Source organism: Staurois parvus, unplaced genomic scaffold, assembly GCF_062004578.1.
Source record: "Staurois parvus isolate SC_StPar_1 unplaced genomic scaffold, SC_StPar_1.0 ptg001083l, whole genome shotgun sequence".
Taxonomy (NCBI): domain Eukaryota; kingdom Metazoa; phylum Chordata; class Amphibia; order Anura; family Ranidae; genus Staurois; species Staurois parvus.
In genome coordinates this window covers 543,301-571,072 of record NW_028318879.1, presented here as the reverse complement: position 1 = coordinate 571,072, position 27,772 = coordinate 543,301, and the positions used below count along the sequence as shown (strand labels likewise).

The 27,772-nt window shown below is 40.5% G+C and overlaps 1 protein-coding gene across 2 annotated transcripts in view; it reads right to left on the bottom strand.

The window, feature by feature from the left end:
- PALLD (palladin, cytoskeletal associated protein) overlaps window positions 1–27,772 on the bottom strand; it is a 440,752-nt gene that overhangs the window by 233,619 nt on the left and 179,361 nt on the right. For both annotated transcript variants that reach the window (XM_089658595.1, XM_089658596.1), the window contains 5 exons: window positions 17,703–17,881; window positions 13,029–13,095; window positions 6,950–7,055; window positions 6,712–6,786; window positions 3,022–3,163 (listed from right to left, as the gene is read on the bottom strand). In XM_089658595.1, coding sequence (XP_089514721.1) covers window positions 3,022–3,163; window positions 6,712–6,786; window positions 6,950–7,055; window positions 13,029–13,095; window positions 17,703–17,881 — 569 coding nt within the window. The remainder of the gene's footprint in view (window positions 1–3,021; window positions 3,164–6,711; window positions 6,787–6,949; window positions 7,056–13,028; window positions 13,096–17,702; window positions 17,882–27,772) is intronic.

Below are 27,772 nucleotides of genomic sequence, written 5' to 3'. Positions count from 1 at the left end.
AGATTGCTGTACTAACATCACATAGTTAGTACAGGGGGCTCCTCAGAATTTTTTTCCTTCAGTCCACTGGGTTGAGCTAAAAAACTGCCTGTGTGTACCAGGTTTAAGTGTTACTTTAATATAAAATTATTGCTATGTGTAGAACACATATTGCAATTACGTAGTGAAGATTTCAAAAAGTGATCTTGTAGAAGGGATGTCATTGCCATCTCTCTGAACTGTGACAGCTATTTACTTGCTCAATGATACAATTGGTGTTCTCTTTATTCTAAGATTTATATTGAAATATGGAGGTATGCTAACAGAATGCTACTTGTTTTCCAGCAGAAAAATAGAACATTAGGCATTCCTGCTGACGAGTAGGGCTGTCTCAATAGGAATCTACAGTGTTTTTAACTTTTTTTTACTTTAAAGCTGAAGAAATGCTTTATACCTATTTAAACAAATCTGCAGCTTACAAATGTTACTCAATCTAATAGACTGTCTCTCTTCTGCAATTGAATCTGCAAATAAATCTGTCCCCTCAGTCCCCCTCAATTCTCCCTCTCGTTCTGGTATGGAGACCTGTATAAATAAAAACTATTTAACTGAAATAGCTATTTACATTACACTAGGTTGCTCATTCATCCTTCTGAATTTTGTATTGCTTATTTGTTAATACTTAAAAGAGGAATTTAGCAGTGAAAAACCCTCAGTGGGTGTGTGATCTTTTTGAGCTTTAATTCTCCATGATCTGAATGATCAGGGTGTGGAACAAATGTGTTTTTTGCCTCAACACTCTGTAAAAACAAACAGGAGAGAGCAAACACCTAGTGCATTGCCACCATATATTTATTAGATCCCAAAGGCAACTGCATACTCACAAATATTAAAAGGAACAAGCGTATCAAATAAAAACTCCAGCTGTTAGGTCATGTCATCTGACCACGTACAACACGGTTGGAAGGCTGATGTGTTTTGGGGGACATGCCCCCTTCTTCAGAGCTAAACCAACCATGTGCAATGCCACATTTTAAACCTCTTCACAGTGTGGCATTGAACATGGCTGGTTTAGCTCTGAGGAAGGGAGTACGTCCCCTGAAACATGTCAGCCTTCCAACTGTGTTCTATGAGGTCAAGCGACATCGCCCTATGGCTAGAGTTATTTGATTTGCCTGTTCCTTAAATGTTTGTATGTAATTGTCTTCAGGATCTAATAAATATATATGGTGGCTCTAGGCATTTACATACACCCTCCTGTATGTTTTTACAGGGTGTTGAAGATTTCCCAATCTCAGGAGGGCTGCATTATGTGCCAGGACACAATTCTTGCTTGTGAACTCACTTGTGTAGGAAGACCCAGAGGAAGTTTCAAGCCCTTCAACAGCACCTATGGTTGCAATGCACATTTTCATGGCTGTGATCAGCTCCAAAGGCCTTTATCTGTTTTTACTCTTGTACAGGACAAATGCACATATTCAGCTATAGTTTTATTGAGGAAATCTACCCAACAGACACAAAACGTAGAAAGCAATATTAACCTGAAGAAGGTTTTGGGGCCTGTTCATGTTACATGTGCCAGTGCAATAAGGTGCCATTCATTTAAAAACAGCATCCCAATACACTAGGGCAATGCACCTGCACTGCAGTGTGTATATGCAGTGCGTGTTCTCAGAAAAAGGTCAGCAGTGGTTTTTGCCAAGCTAGGGTGCGTTGGCAGCCCACACAATGAATGGGCTGCCCTAATGCAACTCATATCATAATGTATGGACTGTAGTTGTGACATTGGGATAGAATAAAGGTTGGTGTGCCATTTAGGCTTCATGAACAATGGAACTCTTCAAAACATGTTTCTCCTGGCAAGAAAAAAGCAGCTGCAAAAGCACTCCTAAGCCGTGTTTTCAGACGCATTTAGGCCTAATATGGTGTGTTTAGGCCCGTAAAGCACTTAGGTGTTTATTCATTTCATTAGCCAGAATAATTATTTTACATGTGTTTAGATGTGCTTACCCACATTTAGGCATGACAGACATTTTTTTTGTCAAAACGCTCCTCTCCTGATTGCACAGTAATGGGGTTATTTTCTGCTTCTAAATGCCCCTGCCTCTTATCTCATGTAAACATCTACAGTGTGCATAGATGCATGAGTTAACATGGAGGGGAGTTTAGAGGCAGAGGGAAAAAAAGCTTAAACACCTGTAAAAGCAGCATTTTTAGCTCAAGTGTTCATGAGGCCAAATACACACAACTCAGTTTATGCAATGAAAATAGAATCCTCCAATGGAATTAGTGCCTCTCCTTCAGCCCTAAGAGGCTGATTGGCCATATACTACCTCCTTGTGTCAAGTCTAATAGGAGTTTTCCAGTGTCATGTGACTTCATCACGTCATAAACTTTGGTCTATGTAGCAATCCCTCCTCCTAAGCTGCATCTACTGAAAAGGCAGCACGACAGCAAGGTCATGTGAAGTGATTTTTAGAACATGAGTTTATTGTACATACATTGCCTTTCATTTTAATTATTATAGCTGTGAAGAGCCTCATTGTTAAGAAAGAGGTAACAGCTATTAATACCGTTATGTACACTCAGGAGATGGAAGAAAGCATATTATGTCAAGTACAGGGGTGGACTGACAACTTATGGGGCCCCCAGGCAATACGGGATCATGGGGCCCGTGTACTTGCCCAAACTCAAAAAAGCCTATGAAAAAAAAAGAGGTACAAGGGGCATCTCATGGGGCCCCCTACTGACCCCGGGCAGTGCCTGAGTTTCCAAATGGTCAGTCCGCCCCTGGTCAAGTAGCTGACCAACTGACTATGTGTGGCCAAACAGCCAACAACCTTACAGGTTTGTATCATAAAATGTGTTTCTAACCTCTCTCCCTCCCATACTTAGGATATTGGTAATTCTGCACAGCATATCAGCAGGGTTTTAAAACAATAAAAATGTCACCATCACCTTTCATTTATATTAAACACAATACATTTTTATACATCCCACATAAGGCATTAGAATGCATGTAGGTGAACATATTCATCTTACTTTTCTGGAGAATTCTAAAGTCGGGAGAATCTTGAATTTCAGTTCCTTGTCTAAACCATTTGACGTTGACTGGCGGTGTGCCCTTTACCCTGCACTCCAGCACGACAACCTGCCCTTCGGATGCGGTCAGGCTCTGAAGTTCCTACATTTCAATACAATAAATAGGCACAGCTAAATAATGTTATGAAAGCAATGATAAGGCGGTGCAAAATACATGTTCATAATGTTGCCTTATTCAAGCTTGAAAAGCACACTTACTGGTGCCATAATTCTAAGTAAAAACCAGACAATGAGCCTGATTTACTAAAGTACTAAAGTACCTGTTTTTATTTCCACCTTCCAGTCAAGAGCACAAAAGGCTCAATTATTTTTAAAATTTCCATGTACACAAGTGAATGTTTGTGTTCACTTTGCCTCACTTTACTTAACACTTTAGTAAATGAAGCCCCACGAGTAAGCATCTGCTAGTATATACAGTAACTCAATAGCTTTATTTCTAATAGAAAACACCTAAAACTCTAATGTGGCATTCAGCATACCATATGCAAAGGGATATTTGTAAACAAGGCTGGGCTGTACCATAGTAGACTCATAGGCTTGTGCCTAAGGCAGCAGGAGGAGTAAGGTAAAACATTTTGATTTTCTTTTGTATTTAATTTTATCCTGCCCTATTCACCGCTAAATGCTTTAGGTGATCCTATCTTTTGCTTCTGCAGCGTCACAGTAGATTGCAAAAGTGTGTGCTGCAACACAAATTTAAGCTGGACATAGATGGGTAGAATTTTGAACAAAGCTTCTTAGGAAAGGAATGTTCTAAGAAAGTTTGTTAGTTTTTCTAATCATTAGTGGGTCACATCGACATTCGTTTTCCGCTGCAGTGACGAGAAAATTCAAAAGAGCAGATGGAAAATTTTTCTCGAGCAAATTAATTTCTGTGGTTTATATTTGGTAAAGTCCATTCATTCTCAAATCAAATGTAAAAAGCATGGCATTTGAATGTTCTGGGAATTTTTGTACAAAGTGTCCCAAAACGTTTTTTAAGCATTTTCATTTGAAATGTTATCCATCTATGGCCTGCCTATCATTCTCATGGCATGGGGAGGTATGCTTTAGGACATTACACTACAGATTGCAGCAATCTAGGGGTTAAGATCTAAACTGTATAAAACAGAAAATAAGAAACAATGTTACTATTCACATTTGTAAATCACAACCTCCTGTTAGCATTCCTAGGATAACAGGCACCTACAAATCAAAATACGTTTTACTGGTTTATTCACATTTAAATACATTACTTGTTAATCTGTTTCTTTTACAGTAATGAGAACCTGAATGAATCTACAGAACTACACATTCAAATAAAACAAGACAATGTTTTGTCTGCAGCAGGTCTTGCACTATTAAAACAAGGAACACGTGCTCAACCTGTTTACAATAAATGCTGGAATTTGTAGTACCAAAGCCAGATTATTTCTAGGTAAAATCCAGTTACAAAACTCCCTAAAAAAGAAATATGCACTAAAATGAAACAACCAGTAAAAATCCGGAGACTTTACTGTATGGGGGCTCACTGTGAAGACCTGGAGGATGTAAACAAAGCCATGTCTCGCAGTAGCTTATGGTTGTCCCCTGAGAAAACTAAGCAGCTAAGATGGAAGTTTGTACTTTAAGTTAGCATAAAGTGGTTGTAAAGTCTTAATTTAACTTAAAAAATAACAAAGATGTTATACTTACCTGCTCTGTGCGATGGAATTGCACAGAGCAGTCCTAATCCTCCTCCTTTTGGGGTCCCCTGCCTGCCCTCCTAGTTCCTCCTCTTCTCACAGAAAGACGCTTCCTAAGAGCTCATGTACAAGAGCAGCTGTTAAACTCGAATTTAGGAGCTTTTGGCATTTTTTTGCCAAAGCTCCTAAACTCCACTCCATGTGTACACATAGGTTTTTACCAGAGTTTAGGAGCTGCCACAGTTACGTGAGGTTAAACCTCCCTCTTCTAAAGAACCACGTGCAGGATAGGAACATTTTGACCACCGGCCACAGGAAAATCGCAAAACATTGCAAAACGCCATTTTTGTGATTTGCATTTTCCCATGGCCAGCGGTCAGGGTAGGCTCGTGTATATGAGCCCTAAAGGGGTGAATATGCGGGCTAAATCCTGAGCCACACAGCATGCAGTAATAAACACACACAGAGTGGCTTGGCCCTGCCCCCTGGTCACAGGATTTGACTGACAGCAGCGGGAGCCAGCAAAACCTGTGAAAGCAGAGAGAGCCGCTACAGATTGGCACAGCGCTGGATCAAGTGAGGACTCAGGTAAGTATAAGCAGGGGTGAGGCAATGCATTATAGTAAAAAAAAGTTTAGACTTTAGAACCACTTTAGGGTAACTGAAGAAAAATCTATTTTTTAGTTTTAGATTGTAGTAGATGAACTAAAACATCTGTCAGGGCTTACTGCAATCTTTTATTGCTTTTCCTGTTCAGCATTTTACTCCGCTATTTGTCCTCGTGACCATTATTATAGGTACTTATATAACGCCGTCATTTTATGCAGCGCTTTACACATATATTGTACATTCACATCAGTCCCTAACCCCTCAAGAGGTGTACAATCTAAGGTCCCTAACTCACATTCATACATACACATACTAAGGCCAATTTAGACAGGAACCAATTAACCTACCAGTATGCCTTTGGAGTGTGGGAGGAAACCGGAGTACCCGAAGGAAACCCACACAGGCACAGGGAGAACATGCAAACTCCAGGCCGGTGGTGATATGGCTGGGATTTGAACCAATGACCCTAGTACTGCCAAGCAGAAGTGCTAACCATTTAGCCACTGTGCTGCCCATTATCACTGCAATTGAAAGAAATTCCAAATCTTGAGTGGTCATAAGAATAGGAATAGAGGGGAAATCTTCCTATAAGGACATAGTTCTGGTGACTCTGGTGACTGCTAGTGATTTCCTTCACATTGGAGGGTTTCATTTCCTTTTGTGGCTATGGCACATGAAGAGAATGGAAATCTTAAGAGGACACAGATGGCAAATAAAATTGACAGGGGTTATAAGCTCCTCTTACTCTATCCAAAATGAAAAATGTTTTGCCTTTAGTTCTACTTCAAGATGGCTAGAGTTTGGGAATTAGAGCACTGTTATTGAAAGTAGAATTTTACATTCAATTATTATAAATGTGCAGATCTACATATGCAAGAACCTGCATATTCAGTTTTAAATATTTCTTACAATTTGCCTTTATTAATGAAGAGTTTGAATCTTCAACATGAAAGTCACAGGCAGAGGTAATTTCAAGTTTAACAATGGCTGCCTAGCCAATTGTTCCACCTCACACAGTCTGCCAGATTCTGAGTTTAAATAACTATATCACAGAAACCTGTAATTGTTGCTTTTAACTCTACAGCTTTATTGGTGGATAATGTTAAGAGCTTAGTAGCTAGGGAAGAGCGAGTGAGGTCAAGCAGTTGACAAGGCAGTAACTCACACATCAGGAGATTTCTGCAACTGACTCTCAAGCTAAAGATCTAAACTCACGCAAATCATTTAAGGATAAAAAGTGACAGTAAAAAATAATTAGTTGTAAACATTATGCAATTTGATGCAGCCTCTGTTTTAATACAAAAAGTGTACAACAAAAAGACATGCATATTTCTGCAGGTAGCATGTGTAAGCAAACCTTGGTGAAAGAAGGAGGAGAGATGCTAGAACTGGAGCCATCTTGACGACACAAATAAGATGTAGGGCTTTGGACCTGTTAAAAGATATCGGTTTTTAGTTTTCGGACCAGTAAACATTTATCTAAATATTACAAGTAATAAAGGACAATTTAAGATAAGCTATGTAAAATACTTTAACATCTTTAAAGGATATCCACATCATATGTACTGAATGTTAGCAGAAATAACGTGACATACCTGGTGCACAGGAATAGAAATTGGCTGCATTATTGCAGTGGTTATTCCACATTTTGGTGATGATGGTCCTATGGTTAATGAAACTGATGTTGTTTTCTTTTGAGCTCTGGAAATATTAAAAAGACTTGTGTTTTCATTGCAGGATTCTGCAGTACAGGAGATCCAAGTGTCAAGGTTAAAAATACATAATTGTTATTATGGTAAAAAGCCATAATCAGCAGAGCAAGAGCCCGGGAAATATCATATGTATACCTCAACAGGTAACACAGTACAGTGTGTTACTCTCAAACATGCAAAGATTCACATCTGCATATTGACAAAGTTATGCACATGTGATCATTGTTTATTGTCGTGTTATATCAGGAATAAGTCAAGAGTTGAGGAGCAATCAACTTCTCTGTATGACACTATTATCTATGACCTGCTTCTGCAATTTCCTAAAAGCTACACTCAAACTAAAAAGTATTTCAGTTATAGGTGGAATCTGGTGGGCAGGATCTCCCACTGGCTTTTTATTATCTTTTCATGACCTCAGTGATGAGATTCCCCTGCCATAGTTCCAGGTTCTGTTCATACCCACCTTAGAGTTTTGGGAGTTCATGCCCATCAGGAGGGAGGGTGTTGCCATCCAACCTGTTACATACTTTGATCATATGAAATGTTTTCAAAACCAGCATGGAAAGGGGAAGCCCTTCATATTGGCCGGGATGCGGGTCCAAGGCCTCTCAACCACAGAGATCTCACTGACAACATCACAGAGTGACATAAGAAACCTTCCCATCTTATGACAGGAACCTTCAGTGCAGTGCTTACTTTTAGTGTTGCCTTTTCACTACCCTGAGGTCTGCTGCTGCTCTGACAATTTTCTGACAATAACCAGCAGTACCAGTAATTGCATACCCTATGGCAAGCTGTCCCTATGTTCCAGTGCTTAGGCCTGGGACCTTCCATGCAGGTCCTTTGTGCCCAGGTAAGCCACATACTTCCACATAATGGAGCACTCTGGGAATCTGACGGAGCAGCAGTGAGCACTGGAGTGGCGCTAAAGGTAAGCTCAGGCACTGCAGGACACCTAACAAAAATTGTACTTAGTGTAATGGTAATATATTGTGGAGGGTTATAAAAAACAACAGTTATAGAAATATCATTAAAATCTAAAGCACATGTGTCAAACACCAGGCCCACTGGCTGAATCCGGCCTGCCAGGCCATTTCATATGGCCCTTGCACCTCTCCTGCAGCTGCAGCACACCCCTTATCTCAGCAGTTGGCAGCAGAGAGGAAGACAAAACTCCTCCTCTAGATCCTGTGCTTCTCTGGGCAGCAACAGCACTCCCTAGTCTTCGCCTCTCCTGGTCTCAGCATTTAGCAGACTCCAGCCCTTCACCAGACCCTGCACTTTCTGCTTCCCAGCTCCACCACCAGCTTCACAGCAGCACAAGGTAAGAGGGCGCACGCTGATGTAAGGGAGGGTGGGGGACTCTTGACTTCTGATGGTTGCTGGGCTCTTTGGGTGCTCTGGACATCTGCTGATAATTATGAGAATACTACAATTCTATGCCAGTTGAAAGGGAAATTCGCACACACCGCTGGTATCACCACAAGGATCTTTATTGAAGACTGCTCACAAAACACTAGGGCAGAACCAGGTTTTGTCTGAGGAGCCTCCAATAAAGTTTCTTGTGGATGATAGTGGTGATGTACGACCCTCCTTTCCAGACTTGCATCACCTGCTACAGGAGTGTGAGTGGGCTCCATGCCGGTCTGCACCTGCCCTTGACAGCTTAGGTCTTAATTTATTAATAAAACCAGTAATAATCGAATACAGGAGGTAATTATTTAATATGATAAAGAGTAGATACATTTGTACAGTCTTACAGATAAAACCAGCCCTTTGAGGGCAAACATAATGCTGATGTGACCTGCCATGAAATTGAGCATGACACTCCTGATCTAAAGGATCTAAATCAGAATCAAACTTGTCAGTATTACACTCAATAATAAAAAAATAATTTGCTGTTTTCCCAGTGCTGTTTAGGCAATGAGAGAAAAAAAAAAGGTACAGTATGGTTGCAAGATTCTTTGGTTCCTTTTTAATGCAATGTTTTGTACCACATACAGTTACAAAATATTACAGTAAAGAAAACTAATAAAAAGTGTGAAATGTGGTCATAGTTGGCATATGTTATCACCTCTTCATTCACTGCATTCTGTGTATGAGGCTTCCCGATAAAGGTTTCTCTCTGCAAATTCTCACACTGGGGAGAGATCTGCATCAGTGACAGGCTGCTGACTAATCTCCTGACAGCTACCCTTGCTCAACATCTGTTGTTGAAGGTTCCGACTATGTCAAGTCTGGCTGCAGGCACCTGAATCATGGCTGCTGTGTGTCTGATATGTACTTGTTTCTAGCATTCTCTACATAGAGACAGACTGCCCTAGGCTGGAAACAAGCCAGTCACACCTCATGTCAGTCTGAAAGGGATATGCTTTGAGCTATACTTTTAACTATTTGCTGCAAAAACCATTTAATATAAAGTCTATTTCTGCACTTGTCATCCTTACGAATAATGTAAGAAGGTTATCTGGACACTAAATTAACTAGTAAAAGATGAACATTTAGGTTTTTAACATTTCAAATGCTTAGGTGTTAAAAATGCATGTTGGAAGGAACAAAACCATTTACGTATATACGGTTGTAAACAGCTATTAATTTGTCTCTCATAATTTTTGGGGATATACAGTGAGGAACAGAAGTATTTGAACACCCTGCGATTTTGCAAGTTCTCCCACTTAGAAATCATGGAGGGGTCTGAAATTCACATTGCATTCCCACTCAGAGACAGAATTTAATAAAAAATTCAGGAAATCATATTGTATGATTTTTAAAGAATTTATTTGTCTTGCACTGCTGAACATAAGTATTTGAACACCTAAGAAACTGCAAGAATTCTCGCTCTCAAAGACCTGTTACTGTGCCTTTAAAAAGTCCACCTCTACTCCACTCATTAATCTAACTTAGTAGCACCTGTCTGAGCTCTTTAAAGACACCTGTCCACCCCACAGTCAGTCAGACGCCAACTACTACCATGGGCAAGACCAAAGAGCTGTCAAAAGACACCAGAGACAAAATTGTGGACCTCCACAAGGCTGGAAAGGGCTACGGCGCAATTGTCAAGCAGCTTGGTGAAAATAGGTCAACTGATGGAGCAATTGTTAGAAAATGGAAGAGGCTAAAGATGACTGTTAGTCTCCCTCGGACTGGGGCTCCATGCAAGATCTCACCTCGTGGGGTATCACTGATGAAAAGAAAGGTGAGGAATCAGCCCAGAACTACAAGGGAGGAGCTGGTCAATGACATGAAGAGAGCTGGGACCACAGTTTCAAAGGTCACTGTCGGTAGAACACTACGCCGTCATGGTTTCAAATCATGCATTGCACGGAAGGTTCCCCTGCTCAAGTCATCACATGTCCAGGCCCGTCTGAAGTTTGCCAATGACCATCTGGATGATCGAGAGGAGGCATGGGAGAAAGTCATGTGGTCAGATGAGACCAAAGTAGAACTTTTTGGTCTAACCTTCACTCGTCTTGTTTGGAGGAAAAAGGATGAGTTGCATCCCAAGAACACCATCCCTACTGTGAAGCATGGGGGTGGTAAAATCATGCTTTGGGGGTGCTTTTCTGCAAAGGGGACAGGATGACTGCGCTGTATTAAGGAGAGGATGAATGGGGCCACTTATTGTGAGATTTTGAGCAACAACCTCCTTCCCTCAGTCAGAGCATTGAAGATGGGTCATGGCTGGGTCTTCCAACATGACAACGACCCGAAATACACAGCCAGGATAACCAAGGAGTGGCTCCGTAAGAAGCATATCAAGGTTCTGGAGTGGCCTAGCCAGTCTCCAGACCTAAATCCAATAGAACATCTTTGGAGGGAGCTGAAACTCCGTGTTGCTCAGTGACAGCCCCGAAACCTGACAGATCTAGAGGAGATCTATGTGGAGGAGTGGGCCAAAATCCCTGTTGCAGTGTGTGAAAACCTGGTCAAGAACTACAGGAAACGTTTGACCTCCGTATTTGCAAACAAAGGCTTCTGTACCAAATATTTACACTGATTTTCTCAGGTGTTCAAATACTTATGTTCAGCAGTACAAGACAAATTCTTTAAAAATCATGCAATGTGATTTCCTGAATTTTTTTTTAAATTCTGTCTCTCAGAGTGGGAATGCACCTACAATGTGAATTTCAGACCCCTCCATGATTTCTAAGTGGAAGAACTTGCAAAATCGCAGGGTGTTCAAATACTTCTGTTCCTTACTGTATACTAGGATAGCATCGATATTGATAACAGTATTAGTTCTGACACCAACTATTTTTACTTGTGAAAATGCTCCCGATACTTGACACAAATAATTTGAGGCATGATTTGCATCCATACAAAATATATGTCTGAAAATTGCACCGCAAAGAATAGCATAAATTTTGAACAGGAATGCAATTCCTGTTCAAATTGCATGCTGTTTCTCCACTAATCCTATGGGAACCCAGGCTTGTCCCAGCCTGAGTTCACACAGGAGCAGTGCGGGAAACATACTGTCACAGAAGGAAAGCTGGGGATTTGAAATCTCTCATCTCAGTTCAGGGATGACAGTACAGGCTAGACAGCTTTTGACTGGTCAGCACCGCCAGTGTTGACTAATCAGAAACCGTCTAGCCTGTACGGTCATCTCTGCAAGGAGAGGAGAGAAAACCGCTTCACAGATCTGGAGGTTTGAAATCCCTGCGGCTTTTTCTCCATACATTTTGAATTGACGCAAATCACACCGCAAAGCATCGGTATCGGTGACTATTTGACCAAAAATATCGGTACTTGTACTTGCCGATCAAAAAAAGGTTATCAGTATATCACTAGTATATTCTGACATGGGTGAGAGAGGATATGTGTTTGTACAGCTCATGAAGATCAATTTTATTGACGAATGCTATATTTTGCATTCAAAAACAGGGCTACCCTTCATCAGCAACACAAAGAAATCTCAAAAGACTTGCTATGCTGTGCCTAAAGAAATTAAAACCAGGTCAGAAGTAGCCTGAAGCTCTTGGATAAAGAAACATTTCCTAGTTCACCCAAAGCACACATACCACCGCTCTGCTTATTCATATTTTGAGACCCCCTACTTTGCCAAGACTATAACAGGTCTAGAACAACTCTATAGAAAGCAGAAGTGTCACCATTTGCTGTTTACATATACTTCCATAAAAGCAGTGTTTCTAAACCTATTTCAAAGCACCCTTTAAAATGATGCACAATCTCAGGGCAATCCATTTTAAAATGTAAAAACAAAACTAATGGTTTTATATAATGCAGCAGCATCCACATATGTACCAAACTAAATACACTTTTGTACACTGGTCCTGACTAGTATTCTAATGTTTCTTTGCTCCCTGACTCAGCTAATGTAACCCCCAGTGCTGATGTATACGGGTAAACAAGGGCGCCCAACATCCTCCTTATCAATCAATGATGTCATGGGTTGTTAGGATGCCAGCGGCTAGAAAGTTGTAATGGCACACAATGAAGACCTGTGGATTTGTGTAACCAATAGGTAGGCTTGATCCACTTGCTGGCTTGTGTTATGTTTGAGCAATTTTTTTTGCTTAAAAAAAAATGAAGGGAAAGTGGCAATACTGTGGTCACAGAGAGGAGGATAATAAACCAGGATCTGTTGAAAGTATACTGTAAACTAATACATTTCTAGCAACCAAACTTTTAATCTTGTCTATTAAGAAATGGGAGGAGAATGATCAGAGATCCGGTAGTGGGCCCCCTTACCATTGTGTCCATGGCATTGGATGTTTACCAGCTTTGCATCTATTGGCCTATGTGTTTGCCAGTACACAGTTTAATCATCAGCACTTGGCATAAAAAATTTCTACCCACACGCAGATCTCATTAAATCATCTGCCAAAATTCTAAATGGGTAAATAAATCAAATGAAAGATGAACACATTCCCTGTGTTTCAATGGATCCATAATTAACATATTTTGTTTAATTCCAGTAAACAGAACGTTTACTCACTGAGGCATTGTTCCAGGTTTTGGTTTGTAAGTAAAGTCTTCACTGTCAGAGTCAGAGGAACTGGCACCTGAAATGATAACAAGGGACATTACATACTTTTCCACTCAAACATAATAGAAACCTCATGTGTGACGTTTCTTTATATGGTTTTCTGTACCCCACTTCCCCGCAGCCAGTCAGAATCTCCGTTTCCTACTGTTAGGGCAAAATGTAAGGGAGACACTGGTTGGCTGCTGGAAAGGAATTATAGACTTCTTCATCCACCAGGTACTTTATATTTGAGATCTCATGTAAAATGTATTCTTCTGAAAGTGCATTTTGCAACTACTTTATATTTGTAACATATTCACATAATTTTATAAAATATGTAACTCTTTCAGATCACCATTTTAAATTTTCCTTTCTAAAAATTCCAGAACAGAAAAATCCTAATTTCTAGGGATGCACTGATACCCTTGTTTGATCAGTGAGTATGATACCAATACGTTTGGTCAAGTACTCGCTAATACCGAGTACCGAAACTTTGCCTTGTCATAGCCTGAGTTCACACAGGAACAATGTGGGAAACCTCACTGCACCGATCCCATACTCGCACAGAAGGAAAAGCTGGGGATTTGAAATCCTGCAAATTTCTCTCCTCTAACTGCAGGGATGACAGTACAGGTTAGATGGTTTTTCATTGGTCAGCACAGCCATAGTGCTTACCAGTCAGAAGCCATCTAGCCCATACTGTCATCCCTGCACTGAGAGGAGAGAAAGCTGTGGCGATATCAAGCCCCCAGCTTTTTCTTCTGTGACAGTTTGAATTTTGTCATAGCCTGAGTTCACACAGGAAAGGTGCAGGAAGCCTTCATGCACTGGTTCCATGCTGTCACAGAAGGAGAAGCCACTTCACAGGTCTGGGGATTTGAAATCCCCACGGCTTTCTCTCCTCTCCAAGCAGGGATGACAGTACGGGCTACACGGCTTCTGACTGGTCAGCACCGTAATGGTTTGCAATGTAATTTGCATCCATACATTTTGTATTGACGCAAATCACATCGAAAACTATCAGTTTCAGGTATAGGGAGCATTTTCACGAGTACTCGTGAATATACTGAGTATCACATTGATACAGATACCAGTATCAGTGCATTCCTACTAATTTCTCTTTGTTTCTAAGTGAAGCTGTGTTTTCCATAATTAATCCTTTCTGCACTGTGCTGTCAGATCTCATTACCATCTGTAAACTAGATTGAAACACTACATTAGTGTTCTAACAAAGAGCTAAGGATTTAGAGGCTTGCCATCTGTATTGAACACTTGCAGTGTGCAATGATGCCGTATTGTAGAAAAATCTAAACGTTAAGGCTGTGCAAATGGGAACAAATAAGAAACACTTAGCTGCGTTCTCTCTCAAATTTGACAGCAAAAGTGGAAATACACTTTAAGTATCATGGAAAGCTAAAGGTAGAGAGCACAGTAACCCAAACCCAATTAGAAGTAATCAATATACAGCACAACAATACAATTTCATTAGTTCAGCTTTTCCTTTGTTTGAATCTTGTTCTATTCGGTTTTGTCCTGTCATAAAGTATTATTTACCTTAGTTATTATGGATTGTGACCTTTTAATCTGATGAGAAAACAATTGTTATAATTAATTTCTGCTAAAGACTAAGCTTTTGCTAAAGGCAAAACTTTTTTTTTTCAATTTTTGAATAGGGAGTGTTCTACCCCACGTCAGTGACCCATTGAGGAGATTTCCCCTTATTTCATGTCCCATTGCCAAAATAGGGAGTGAAAGAAAATCCCTCCAAAGTGAGGGAATCCCAGAGTGTCATCAGAACTACTGTTCCCATTGAAACATTTCCCCTCAACGTCTTTTGTGAGGTCAACCCAAATTGTGGGATTTCACTTTCACTGATAATGGTAACTAGGACAGATATAGAGGGTGAATCTCCCTAATGGGAGCGCAGACAGAAATAAAACCTGGCAGGGGCTCCAATCCCTCTCCATTTTATCCAAAACCAGGGAAAAAAAATAAATCAATCTGTAGTACAAAACAGCACACAGTAAACACATTAACACTTACAAGGCACACAATTACCCCTTGATTGCCCCTAGATGTTAACCCCTTCCAAGTCAGTGTTATTAGTGCAATGACAGTCTATATTTAGCACTGATCACTGTATTAGTGTCACTGGTGATGTCAATGTCAGTTAGTCAGTGCTCTCAAAGTGTCAGTTAGTGTCACAATGTCCACCGCACAGTCCTTCTATAAGTCGCTGATCGCCCCCATTACTAGCATAAAGAAAATAATTAAATAAAACTTTCAGTATATATCCCATAGTTTGTAGATGTTATAACTTTCACGCAAACCAATTAAATTTTCAAATATTTAAAAAAAAATTGCCAAAAAAAAACAATAACATTTTACAAAAAAAATTTTAAAATAACTTTCATGCAAACCAATTTTTGTAAAAATATATTTTTCAGATTTTTTTAACATATAAAAAAGTAATTTTAACAAATATTTTTACATATATTTGTAAATGTATTCCAAAAATGTAGATCTGTATTTTTAAAGACACAGTATATTTGAGATGTATTTTTATTAAAAATATTTTCATATATTCTGTAATAAAAATGCATTTCAACATGAATATATATATATATATATATATATATATATATATATATATATACAGTCATGGCCGAAATTGTTGGCACCCTTGATATTTTTCCTGAAAATCAAGTATTTCACACAAAAAAGGTATTGCATTAACACATGTTTTGCTATACACATGTTTATTCCCTTTGTATGTATTGGAACAAATATAAAACAGAGGCAGAAAAGCAAATATGACATAATGTCACACAAAACCCCAAAAATGGGCTGGACAAAAGTATTGGCACCCTTAACTTAATATTTGGTTGCACACCCTTTGGAAAACATAACTGAAATCAGTCGCTTCCTATAACCATCAATAAGCTTCTGACACCTCTCACCCGGAATTTTGGACCACTCTTCCTTTGCAAACAGCTCCAGGTCTCTCTTATTGGAAGGACACCTTTTCCCAACAGCAATTTTAAGATCTCTCCACAGGTGTTCAATGGGATTTAGATCTGGGCTCATTGCTGGCCACTTCAGAACTCTCCAGCGCTTCTTTGCCATCCATTTCTGAGTGCTTTTTGACGTATGTTTGGGGTCATTGTCCTGCTGGAAGACCCAGGATCTTGGACGCAAACCCAGCTTTCTGACACTGGGCCCTACAGTGCGACCCAAAATCCTTTGGTAATCCTCAGATTTCATGATGCCTTGCACACAGTCAAGGCACCCAGTGCCAGAGGCAGCAAAACAACCCCAAAACATCATTGAACCTCCACCATATTTTACCGTAGGTACTGTGTTTTGTTCTTTGTAGGCCTCATTCCGTTTTCGGTAAACAGTAGAATGATGTGCTTTACCGAAAAGCTCTATCTTGGTCTCATCTGTCCACAAGACGTTTTCCCAGAAGGCTTTTGGCTTACTCAAGTACATTTTGGCAAACTGTAGTCTTGCTTTTTTATGTCTCTGTGTCAGCAGTGGGGTCCTCCTGGGTCTCCTGCCATAGCGTTTCATTTCATTTAAATGTCGACGGATAGTTCGCGCTGACACTGATGCTCCCTGAGCCTGCAGGACAGCTTGAATGTCTTTGGAACATGTTTGGGGCTGCTTATCCACCATCCGGACTATTCTGCGTTGCAATCTTTCATCAATTTTCCTCATCCGTCCACGACCAGGGAGATTAGCTACAGTGCCATGGGTTGCAAACTTCTTGATAATGTTGCGCACTGTGGACAAAGGCAAATCTAGTTCTCTGGAGATGGACTTGTAACCTTGAGATTGTTGATATTTTGCCACAATTTTGGTTCTCAGGTCCTCAGACAGTTCTCGTCTCCTCTTTCTGTTGTCCATGCTTAGTGTGGCACAGACAGACACACAATGCAAAGGTGAACGTCTCTCCTTTTTATCTGCTTTCAGGTGTGATTTCTATATTGCCCACACCTGTTACTTGCCCCAGGTGAGTTTACAGGAGCATCACATGCTTGTAACATTCTTATTTATCCGCAGTTGTGAAAGGGTGCCAATACTTTTGTCCAGCCCATTTTTGGAGGTTTGTGTGACATTATGTCGAATTTGCTTTCTTTCCTCCCTTTTTTTTGTTTTGTCCCAATACACACAAAGGGAATAAACATGTGTATAGCAAAACATGTGTTAATGCAATACGTTTCGTGAGAAATACATGATTTCCTGGAGAAATATCAAGGGTGCCAACAATTTCGGCCATGACTGTATATATAAAAATATTGAATATGGCTAAAATTGTAGCATTTCAAATATATGTCAATATAATTGGACAGAATATTTTTAAAATAAATTTCAAATATATTTTTCTTCCATATGGGCCAGCAGACAATATACATTCTCTCTTTCATTTCTGACCTGCACTAGAAAAATATACTGTACCTGGAATCTGTTTGCTAAAGACAAAGCAGACTCAGCTCCTGTGTTTTACATGAGGCTTTGTTATTGTTTACAGAAAAAGGAAAAAAAATTTTGATTTTTTAGTTGGATGAATATATGGATAAGGTTTCATCCAGCATGCCCACCAAGAAACCACAATGAGCTGATGACCACATAAAACATTACCTTCTACAAACACTTCAGCTGAAGATGTGTCAGAGCCAAGCCAATTGGATGCCGCACAAGTATAGCGCCCGGTGTCGTCCTCGAAGGCCTCAGCAATGACAAGCACTTGAAGACCGTCGCTCTCCGAGGAGATGTTAATGTCAGGTGAGTTATGCAGCTCTCTTCCTTCACAGAACCACCTGGAGACATACAAGCATCTCAGATATTTAAAGTGCATGTGAGGGGGGGAGGAGAGCGGGTAAAGGCACACACAAGTGAGAGAAATTTCGTAACAGGGAAACTAGTAGACTATGACAGATAGGCACTGACTCATTAACCTGATGGATTCAAGACAAAAGAGACCTGAGCTATATCTTGCTTTGTACTTTAATTATAAATAAACTTTACAGACAAGACAATTTGTTTTTAAATGTGTCTGTATGAAGAAAGGTGGATTAATGAGCCCTGGCGTATAGTATCTTCTGGGATAATCTACGCATTTTTGCTATTTAGGCTCCAGGAGGCAAACTGTACATTGATATAATAATACCACAGAAGCTGATATATTCCAATTTACAAGCACTGGGACCTACAGAAATGAATGGTAATGCAATAAAGCACCCATGAAGAGCATTTTAAAACAGTAAAACATTTGGACAGTAGACAGATTATTTTTTTTCATTCTCTGTTCAAGAACAAACACATTTTGCCTACATATCATATGCGATCCTGAAACTGTCAATTCACTATACTGTTTACTGGTATTTACCACAAAATGCTGAAAATGCTTGGTAAACAGAACAGGCGTTAAACTCAATTCACAGAAGGAGACCCCCACGCGGTTGTTTCCCATAATTTATTATTGCCAGCAATTGTTTAGTTTACATTCAGCTGCCAGTGGTTGATGACTGCTAGGTTGTTAAGGATGCAACCGTCGCCTGCTCCTTAGCAACCATGACAGTTACTGGTTGTTAAGGGCATCTGCTCCTTAACAATGCTGTATTTACTACTGTTCGTAAATACGCCAACTACCACCGGCGTTAAATTACCGCATGTTTTCACTACAAAAATACCACATGATTTCATAAAATAACTCCTGCGGTATTTTAGTAGGATTTTTTGGTGAATCTTAGAGAAGAAAATACTGCTTTGTGAATGGAGCAAAGTGTCCTTGAAGAACAAAGCAGGGGCTCCATGCACACTGAGCGTTTTAATAACGCTGGTAAAGTTAGCTGTGTAAAGTCACGTTAAAAACGTGAGTTATTCAGCATTTTTTAGCATTTTTGTATTATCGTTTAGTGGCGTTTTGCTGAGTTTTTTCACGTTTGTGCTTTTTAGAATTTTTTTGGGGGGGGTCAAAAGAGTCCAAAAGCATTGCTTTGCTGTGATTTACCACATTTTACCACGTTTTGCTGCGTTTTTCAGTGTTAGAGCGTTTTTATAGCTAAATAACTCCTCTAGAAACCCACTAGTTCTGGGGGTTTTTCCAGCCAAAAAACGTTGATTACAGTCTGTCTGTGCATGGACACATAGGATAAAATGCTGGGGGGTTTACTAGCTGTAGAAAAAAAAATGTAAAAAGCCAAAAAAAGCAGCTGTAAAAACGTCTGGTGTGCATGAGGAGGAGTAACTATATTTTTGTTGAGAAATACACATTCTTCACTGGGTGATCTATGTACATTGCAAATATTTTAACAAACTTTGTTACAGATTTCTACCTTTTGTTGCTATGAAGGCAAAGCTGTTTGTTTGTATGTGTCAATTTCCAAAGTAAACGTGAACAGCAGTGACTTCTTCATTATTAACTCCTTCCCGCCCCACCTATTGTGAGACGATGGCCGAGCGGGATCCCTATTATCCTGGGACAACATCATATGACGTCTTCCTAAGTTTGCACCTCGTGCGCACCCCATGGGCCGTGCTCTGGCACTATCTGTCACTGGCTGTGTCCACTGGACATGGCTGATGACCGATCACTACACTGGCCCACTGCCAGTGTCATGTGATCGCCGTGACCAATCACAGCAGATCTCATGACAGTTGTAAACAATGAATAGCTTTCTTTCATGCAATTCATTGCTAACAACTGTGCTGCTAGCTGTGACTGGTCACAGTGGTCACATGTACAGACTGGGCCAATCACAGCCCATCTGTAGCATGTGATCAGCTATCGCCAATCACAGCTGATCACAACAAAAATTACTGAATGAATCGGTTTCATTCAGCAAAAATGCTTGCTTACACCAATGAAATTCATTGGCATAAGCAATTAATATATAATAAAATAAAAAAAAAAACCTGATCACTTGTCCAGAGTACAATGTTACTATGGTAACATTGTATTGCTCTGGTCACAGGAGTAGAAAAAAAAAATCATTAAAAAAAATTAAAAGTAATAAAAGATTAAAAGAAAACATTAAATTTTTTTTTCTACATACTGTTGCCAGTTAGTGTCCCTGATTACTGCCACATCAGTTATATGATGATGTTGTACTGCATTAGTGACAGTATGCAAAAACAAACATTGTAAAAAAAATTTTCATTTCTTTATTTTCAACATAATTATGACAAAAAAGGGTAACTTTAAAAAGCTTTTACTAAATACCTCAGACTGTCTACTTTCCAAAAGGGGTCATTTGGGGGGTATTTTTACTGACCTGGCGTTTTTGGGCGTCAAGAAATGATAGGCCCTCAGTACATCAGGATTTATCATAGTTTGTGGACTCTATAACGCTCCTACCAACTAAATAATAAACACTGATTTTGGTTATTTTCAAAGAAATGTAGCAGAATACATTTTGGCCTAAATCTGTGTAGAAAGATTATTTATGTGCAATTTTATAACAGACAAAGAAAAAACAAACTTTTTCAAAATTTTCGGTCTTTTTCATGTACAGCGCAAGAAATCACCCAGTGGTCATTAAATACCACTAAAAGACATTTATTTTTGTGTGAGAAAAATTATAAAAATGTCAAATGGGTATAGTGTTGCATGACCACGCAATTGTCATTCAAAGTGTGACAGAGCTGAAAAGTGAAAATTGGCCTGGGCAGGAAGGGGATAATAGTGCTGGTAGGCAAGTGCTTAATCAGCTAATGTACTTGCGGTGTTCTAATGGTCAACATTGCAGTGTCTGAATCCCTTTAGAAATAAAGGATAATTGGATCATTCCAATTATCCTTTATTTCTTGATTGTTGTATGCACTAATATAGACATATCTTTGCATACTTTCCCTGGGTTAAATGTCCACCAGGAGGCCCAGGCTTTTCCCCCTGCACCTCCCCCTTTCTTTTTCTAGGGTGACATGCAGTGGTAAATGCCTTGACCCCCCACACATTCAGATATATTGAATAGAGAGACATTTTGAGCCTGTACTTTATATTTACAGTATGTCCCTTTCTCCTCGGGCAGTGTCTCTCCCTATAACATGTAGATACATATGCAACATCTTATACTAGAAATATGTCTTTTGCAAATGTCAACATTGCACTCATTATAGCTTATCGATTACTTCCTTGTTTGTTACTTTGATGAAAACAATAAAACATTTTAAAAAAGAGATTAACCCTTTGGGAGCATTTACCCAAAAATGACAGAGTTGTATCAGTCAGCCAATCACATAAGCAGGAAATTATATTTCTGGGGGTTTTCTGTATAGCAATTGTGTAGCAACTCCATGTTGCCATATTACATTGCATTTTCAAGAAACTTACAGCGATGTATGCTCAGTGGATAATGAAGAAGAAGCAAAACAATGATAATTCAGCTCTGCTGAAGTAGTTATGCTGGATAACCGATATATACTATATTGTCAAAAGTATTGGGACACCTGCCTTTACATGCACATGACCTTGAATGTCAACCCAGTCTTAGTCTGTAGAGTTCAATACTGAGTTGACCCACCCTTTGCAGCTATAACAGCTTCAACTCTTCTAGGAAGGCTGTCCACAAGGTTTAGGAGTGTGTCTATGGGACTGCTTGACCATTCTTCCAGTAGTGCATTTATGAGGTCAGGCACTGATGTCGGATGAGAAGGCCTGGCTCGCAGTCTCCACTCTAATTCATATCAAAGGGGTTCTATCTGGTTGAGGTCAGGACTCTATGCAGGCCAGTCAAGTTCCTCCGCCCCAAATGCACTCATCCATGTCTTTATGGACCATGCTTTCTGCACTTGTGCGCAGTCATGTTGGAACAGGAAGGGCTATACTCAACTGTTCCCACAAAGTTGGGAGCATGAAATTGTCCAAAATGTCTTGGTATGCTAACACCTTAAGAGTTCCCTTCACTGGAACTAAGGGCCAAGCCCAAACGCTATAAAATAACCCAAACACCATAATCCCCTCTCCACCCAATTTTACACTAGGCACAATGTAGTCAGGTAAGTACCATTCTCCTGGCAACCGTCAAACCCAGACACGACCATCGGATTGCAAGACGGAGAAGCGCGGTTCGTCACTCAAGAGAGCATTTCTCCACTGCTTGGCGTGCTTTACACCACTGCATCTGACGCTTTGCATTAAACTTGGTGATGTAAGGCTTGGATGCAGCTGCTGAGTTGTGGAAACCCATTCCATGAAGCTCTCTACGCACTGTTGCTATGTTAATCTGAAGGTCACATGAAGTTTGGAGGTCTTTAGCTATTGACTCTGCAGACAGTTATCGACATCTGTGCACTGTGCACTTTAGCATGTGCTGAACCCACTCTGTCATTATACATAGCTTACCAGTTCATGGCTGTTCCCAGTTGCTTCCACTTTGTTATAATACCACTAACAGTTGACCGTGGAATATTTAGTAGCAAGGAAATTTCACGGATGCACAGGTGGCAACCTATCACAGTACCACGCTTGAATTCACTGAGCTCCTGAGAGTGACCCATTCTTTCACAAATGTTTGTAAAAGCAGTCTGCATGCCTCTAACTCTCTCTCTCTACATGGCCACAGGTATATAAAATCAAGCACCTAGGCATGCAGACTGCTTCTACAAATATTTGAAAAAGAATGGGTCACTCTCAGGAGCTCAGTGAATTCAAGCGTGGTACTGTGATAGGTTGCCACCTGTGCATCCGTGAAATTTCCTTGCTGCAACAGTCAATTTTTAGTGGTATTATAACAAAGTGGAACCAACTGGGAACAACAGCAACTCAGCCACAAAGTAGTAGGCCATGTAAAATGACAGAGGGTCAGCACATGCTGAAGCGCACAGAAGTCACCAACAGTGTGCCGAGTCAATAGCTAAAGACCTCCAAACTTCATGTGGCCTTCAGATTAGCACAACAGTGCATAGAGAGCTTCATGAAATTGGTTTCCATGGCCGAGCAACTGCATCCAAGCCTTACATCACCAAGTACAATGCAAATGGTCAGATGCAATGGTATAAAGCACGCTGCCACTGGACTATAAAGCAGTGGAGACGTATTCTCTGGAGTGACCAATCATGCTTCTCTGTCTAGTAATCTGATGGATGTGTCCAGGTTTGGCGGTTGCCAGGAGAACAGTACTTGCTGGACTGCATTGTGCCAAGTGTAAAGTTTGGTGGAGGGGGGATGGTGTGGGGTTGTTTTTCAGGGGTTGGGCTTGGCCCCTTAGTTCCAGTGAAGGTAACTCTTAAGGCATCAGCATACCAAGACATTTTGGACAATTTCAAGCTCCCAACTTTGTAAGAACAGTTTGGGGATGGTCCCTTCCTGTTCCAACATGACTGTACACCAGTGCACAAAGAAAGGTCCATAAAGACCTTTGGTGTGGCTGGTGTGCAGTGTGGTCCAGTCAAGATCAATTTTGAGTTTGCACCATTTAGTGTTAGCAGCTACTTGTGTTGTTACTGTAGCGCAACCCACATATTTCATCTCAGCATCGCACTTTTATTTAAAATTAACTTTATTGAGATGTCACGCGGTGCGAGGCAGTGGATTTCCTCAAACTACACTGAAATAAACTACTGCATGCAGTACTTTTTTCAGTGCTTATCTCCAGCACACCAAAGCAACACAGTGGGCAAATAGGGAGACAAGACATTTTGCTCTGAATTGGCTAGGTAAACAATCCAGAATGAAAATGCCAATCCTTGAGTTTGCATCTTCAAAACAGTAATGGTAGCGTCTTATTTTTAGCCTTAGTAAGGGATCAGTACATGTAAAAACAGAGTTTGAGAGCCCATTGACACTAGTATGATTTCTCCTGCAGTCGAAATCACATAATTCTCTATGGTGCCCTTTTAAATCAATGCAACATCGTGCCCCATAGACTGCAGTGGGAGCCCATAAAAGCGCATGAAAAACACATGTACATACATTTTTGGTATATTTTATTTTTATAAAACTTTATCTGAAAGGTGATCAAACTAGGATACAAAATGTTGCTCCCATAACAATAAGAAAGTGGACATATATGGCTGAGCCTATGAATACTATAAGGGTGATTTACTAAAGGATTTGAAAATACCCACACAATAAATTGTTTGAATATTTATTTCATTTATTCAGTCAGATGTAAATGAAATAGGCAAATATGATTTTTCTTTTTATGTGATTGTATATTTTAAATAAACCTTCACACAATTTATTTTGTGAACATTCTCAAACACCTTAGTAAATCAGCCCCGATGACACTAAGCACAGTCTGAATGTAGCTATGGGGCAAGTTGTTCATGGATTTGGCTAAATCAAATAACCCCATTTACATTTTTCTGCTGTTGAATATGAAATACTTATTAAAATCTTAAATGCCAGATTCACACAAAACAATTATTTCAGTTTTTGGTAGGTAACAGTCCCACTTTTTTTTTTTATCCCACTTTTTATGTCTCTCAAAGTCACACGGGTTGATATTTTGCCTATGTGGCTTTAATGAATTTATGATTTTAAAAATTGGTTTATTCCATAATGGAGATATGGTACATTAAAATTTAGCCATTAGCTGGAACTATTGGGTAACACTGGTAATTCTGGTAGGCAATGTGTCTAACAGTACATAATTCAACTTCCTAGCATTAAAAAAGAAAAACTTAGGTGGGCAATGGCTTTTAAAGAACTGCCCAACATCTGATAAGTGATGACAGAGCTGAAGGTAGCGAGTTGCATGTCGGATAAACAGTAAACTAACGTCTGCTGACCCTTTTCCAGGTGCTCCAGATGTAGCGCCCCCTCAGTTTTTTTTCAGCCAGCTTAGCCCCTTGGATACTATTAGTGTGGCAGGTTACAAAGGTTTGTGCTAGAAAAAGTAACACCTAACTTTGCATTGCATTTTGCTCTTTATATTTGTTTAATTGGTGGCTTATGCAGGTGATCTTACTCATGTTTCTCCCACTACTTGCATTCTTAAACCTTTATGAATGTTGTTCTTTACCTATGGAAAATTTTCAGTGGCACTTGTATTCCCCGTAATGTCCATCTCATTACATGTCTGGTGTTGCTGCAAAGCACTAAATAATAAAAAAAAAAGCCTGCTCTGTATGGACTTCTAATGAAGAACATAAAGATAATTTTGACAAATTAATCACAGATTTGGTACAATTCCAATAAACATAATACAACACTAGCGTGGTCGAGACCAAAAAGACTGGTTTAACAGGAAAATGACTGACATCTATAAGCTATACAGCATTGTATGTAATTAGGGGGGATGGTCAAATAAAATGATCCTACTAAAAAGGTAATCTTTTAGCCTTCATTTTACTACAGTTAGACGCTACAAAATGTATTATGTATTTTATGACACATGGGCCTTGGATTTAGTGTACCCTAGAGGATGAGGAGACAACATGCAAATCTTTTCAGTTAAGAAGAAGATAATAATGGAGCTTGGGCGGTAAGTCCTGATGACATCTAATTAATCCATATCATGGTATTATTACTGTAACTGTCTCATTCTCTCTCTGCTTGTCACGTACCTTACTTGTGAGCCTGACAGCAGGAGGAAGGCCTCTCGTGCAGCTCCAGTTCGAGGGCCACTGAAGGTGGAACAGCAACCACCAGAGCATGGCGGGGTATGAGTGCCTGTTCAGTCCTGTAGTCTGTGCAGGGATTGCTGGCACTTCGCTGGGAGATGGGATGACTGGACCGGCTGGCGGCAGAGCAGGCTGGCAGCAGAGTAGGTAGGCAGGCAATAAAGCAGGCTGGTAGCAGACTGTATGCAGGGTCAGACAAGCCGGGTCGGTAACAGATGAGCAGATCAGACATGAACAGTAAACAGAAGAATAGTCGGGTCACAAGCCAGGGTCAGTGTTGGTGGGAGCAGATCAGGCAGAGTCAGAAGGCAGAGGCAGAGTCCAAGAAACAAGCTGGGGTCAATCACAGGTAATCAATCACTAACAGGAATAAAGGAGGGGGAGCTGCAGATCAGACAGCACAGGCTAATAGTACTGCTGGATTTAAATAGTCTGATTGGCGCCAACATTAGCAACGGGCTGTCACGTGTGTGCACACGTGCGAACGCAAATGCACATGACTATGTGCAGCAGAACGGGCCATCGCACATCTGCGCCTGTGCCGCTGTGCACTATGGCGACCATCTTCCTGACATTGCCCCCTCCCTACGGGCAGCCTCCGGATGCCCAGCTGGCTTCCTTTTTCTGGGTGGGCGTGGAAAAAAAAAGCATGAATGAGTCCTTTAGCATGGACATTCTGTGCGGGCTCCCAGGAGTTTTCTTCAGGACCATATCCTTTCCACTTGATCAGGTACTGCAACTGGTTCCTTATTTTCCTGCAATCCACAATAGCTTCCACCTCATATTCTTCATCTCCATTTACAAGCACTGGCTCAGGAGGACCAGACCCCCTATCAGGAAAGGGATCCGTTAGCACAGGCTTTAGGAGCGAAACATGAAATACTGGATGGATCTTAAAGAATTCTGGTAAAAGATAGTTCATAGGATACCTCGTTAAGTTGCTTCTTTACTGGGAATGGCCCCAAAAATTTAGGTGCGCGTTTCCTTGAAGAGCATGCCAGCTTAAGGTTTGCCGTTGATAGCCACACTTGATCGCCCACCTGAAGACTCAATTCCCCCCTTCTCTTCCTGTCAAATGCCTTCTTATTATCAGCCTGTGCTTTAGCCACTGCTTCTTGTAACAACTTATTGTTAAGGTTCAGAAAGTCCACCATGCTCTGAACAGCAGGAACTATTGGTTCTGGAATAAAGTCAGGCAGAAAGGAAGGATGAAAGTCAAAGTTGGCAAATAATGGGGATTGTCCTGTGGCTGAATGGCTGGCGTTATTATAAGAGAATTCTGCCAACGGCAATGATACCCAGTCGTCCTGAACAAAGGATGTAAAGCCTCAAAGGCATTGTTCAAGTGTCTTATTAGTCCTGTTTGCCCGTTAGTTTGGGGGTGGTAAGCTGAAGACATGGACAATTCAATATTCAACACTTCACATAATGCTCTCCAAAAGCGAGAAGTGAATTGGACCCCCCCGATCAGAGACAATGTTTGCAAGGACCCCGTATAGCCTCACAATTTCCTTGACAAACACCCGGGCAATTTCCATGGCAGAAGGCGTATTCCTTAAGGACAAAAAATGGGCCATCTTGGACAGTCGATCTACCACCAAAAAAATTGCCATACATCCTTCAGAAGGTGGAAGTTCTACTATGAAATCCATAGATATAATTTTCCATGGCCTATCGGGAACTTTACAGAATTCCTCCAGATCTGACCACCAGAATGTACGTCCTACCAAATCGAGAGTCTTGTGGCCTGCCGGGAGGTGATTATGAAAAAGCTTCAGAACAGACAGATAATCGGTTACTTTCTGGCACAAAGATCTTGTCCTTCCACCATAGCAAACCTTCTTTAGGAACTAGTGTAATTGCAGAGGGGTAGGGAACCCCCACAGAAGCTTGTTTAATTTGCGACAGAAGGTCAGTTTGAAATAACAAAAAGTTACCTGCAGGCAGGATGGTGTCTGGCACAGAGATTCTCTGGGGTCATCAAACATACGAGACAGAGCATCAGGTTTAGTATTCTTTGATCCAGGTCGGTAAGTGATGTGGAATGCGAACCTCAAGAAGAACAGTGCCCACCGAGCTTGTCGTGGCTTCAGACGCTTAGCAGATCTTAAACACTTGAGGTTCTTATGATCTGTAAGGAT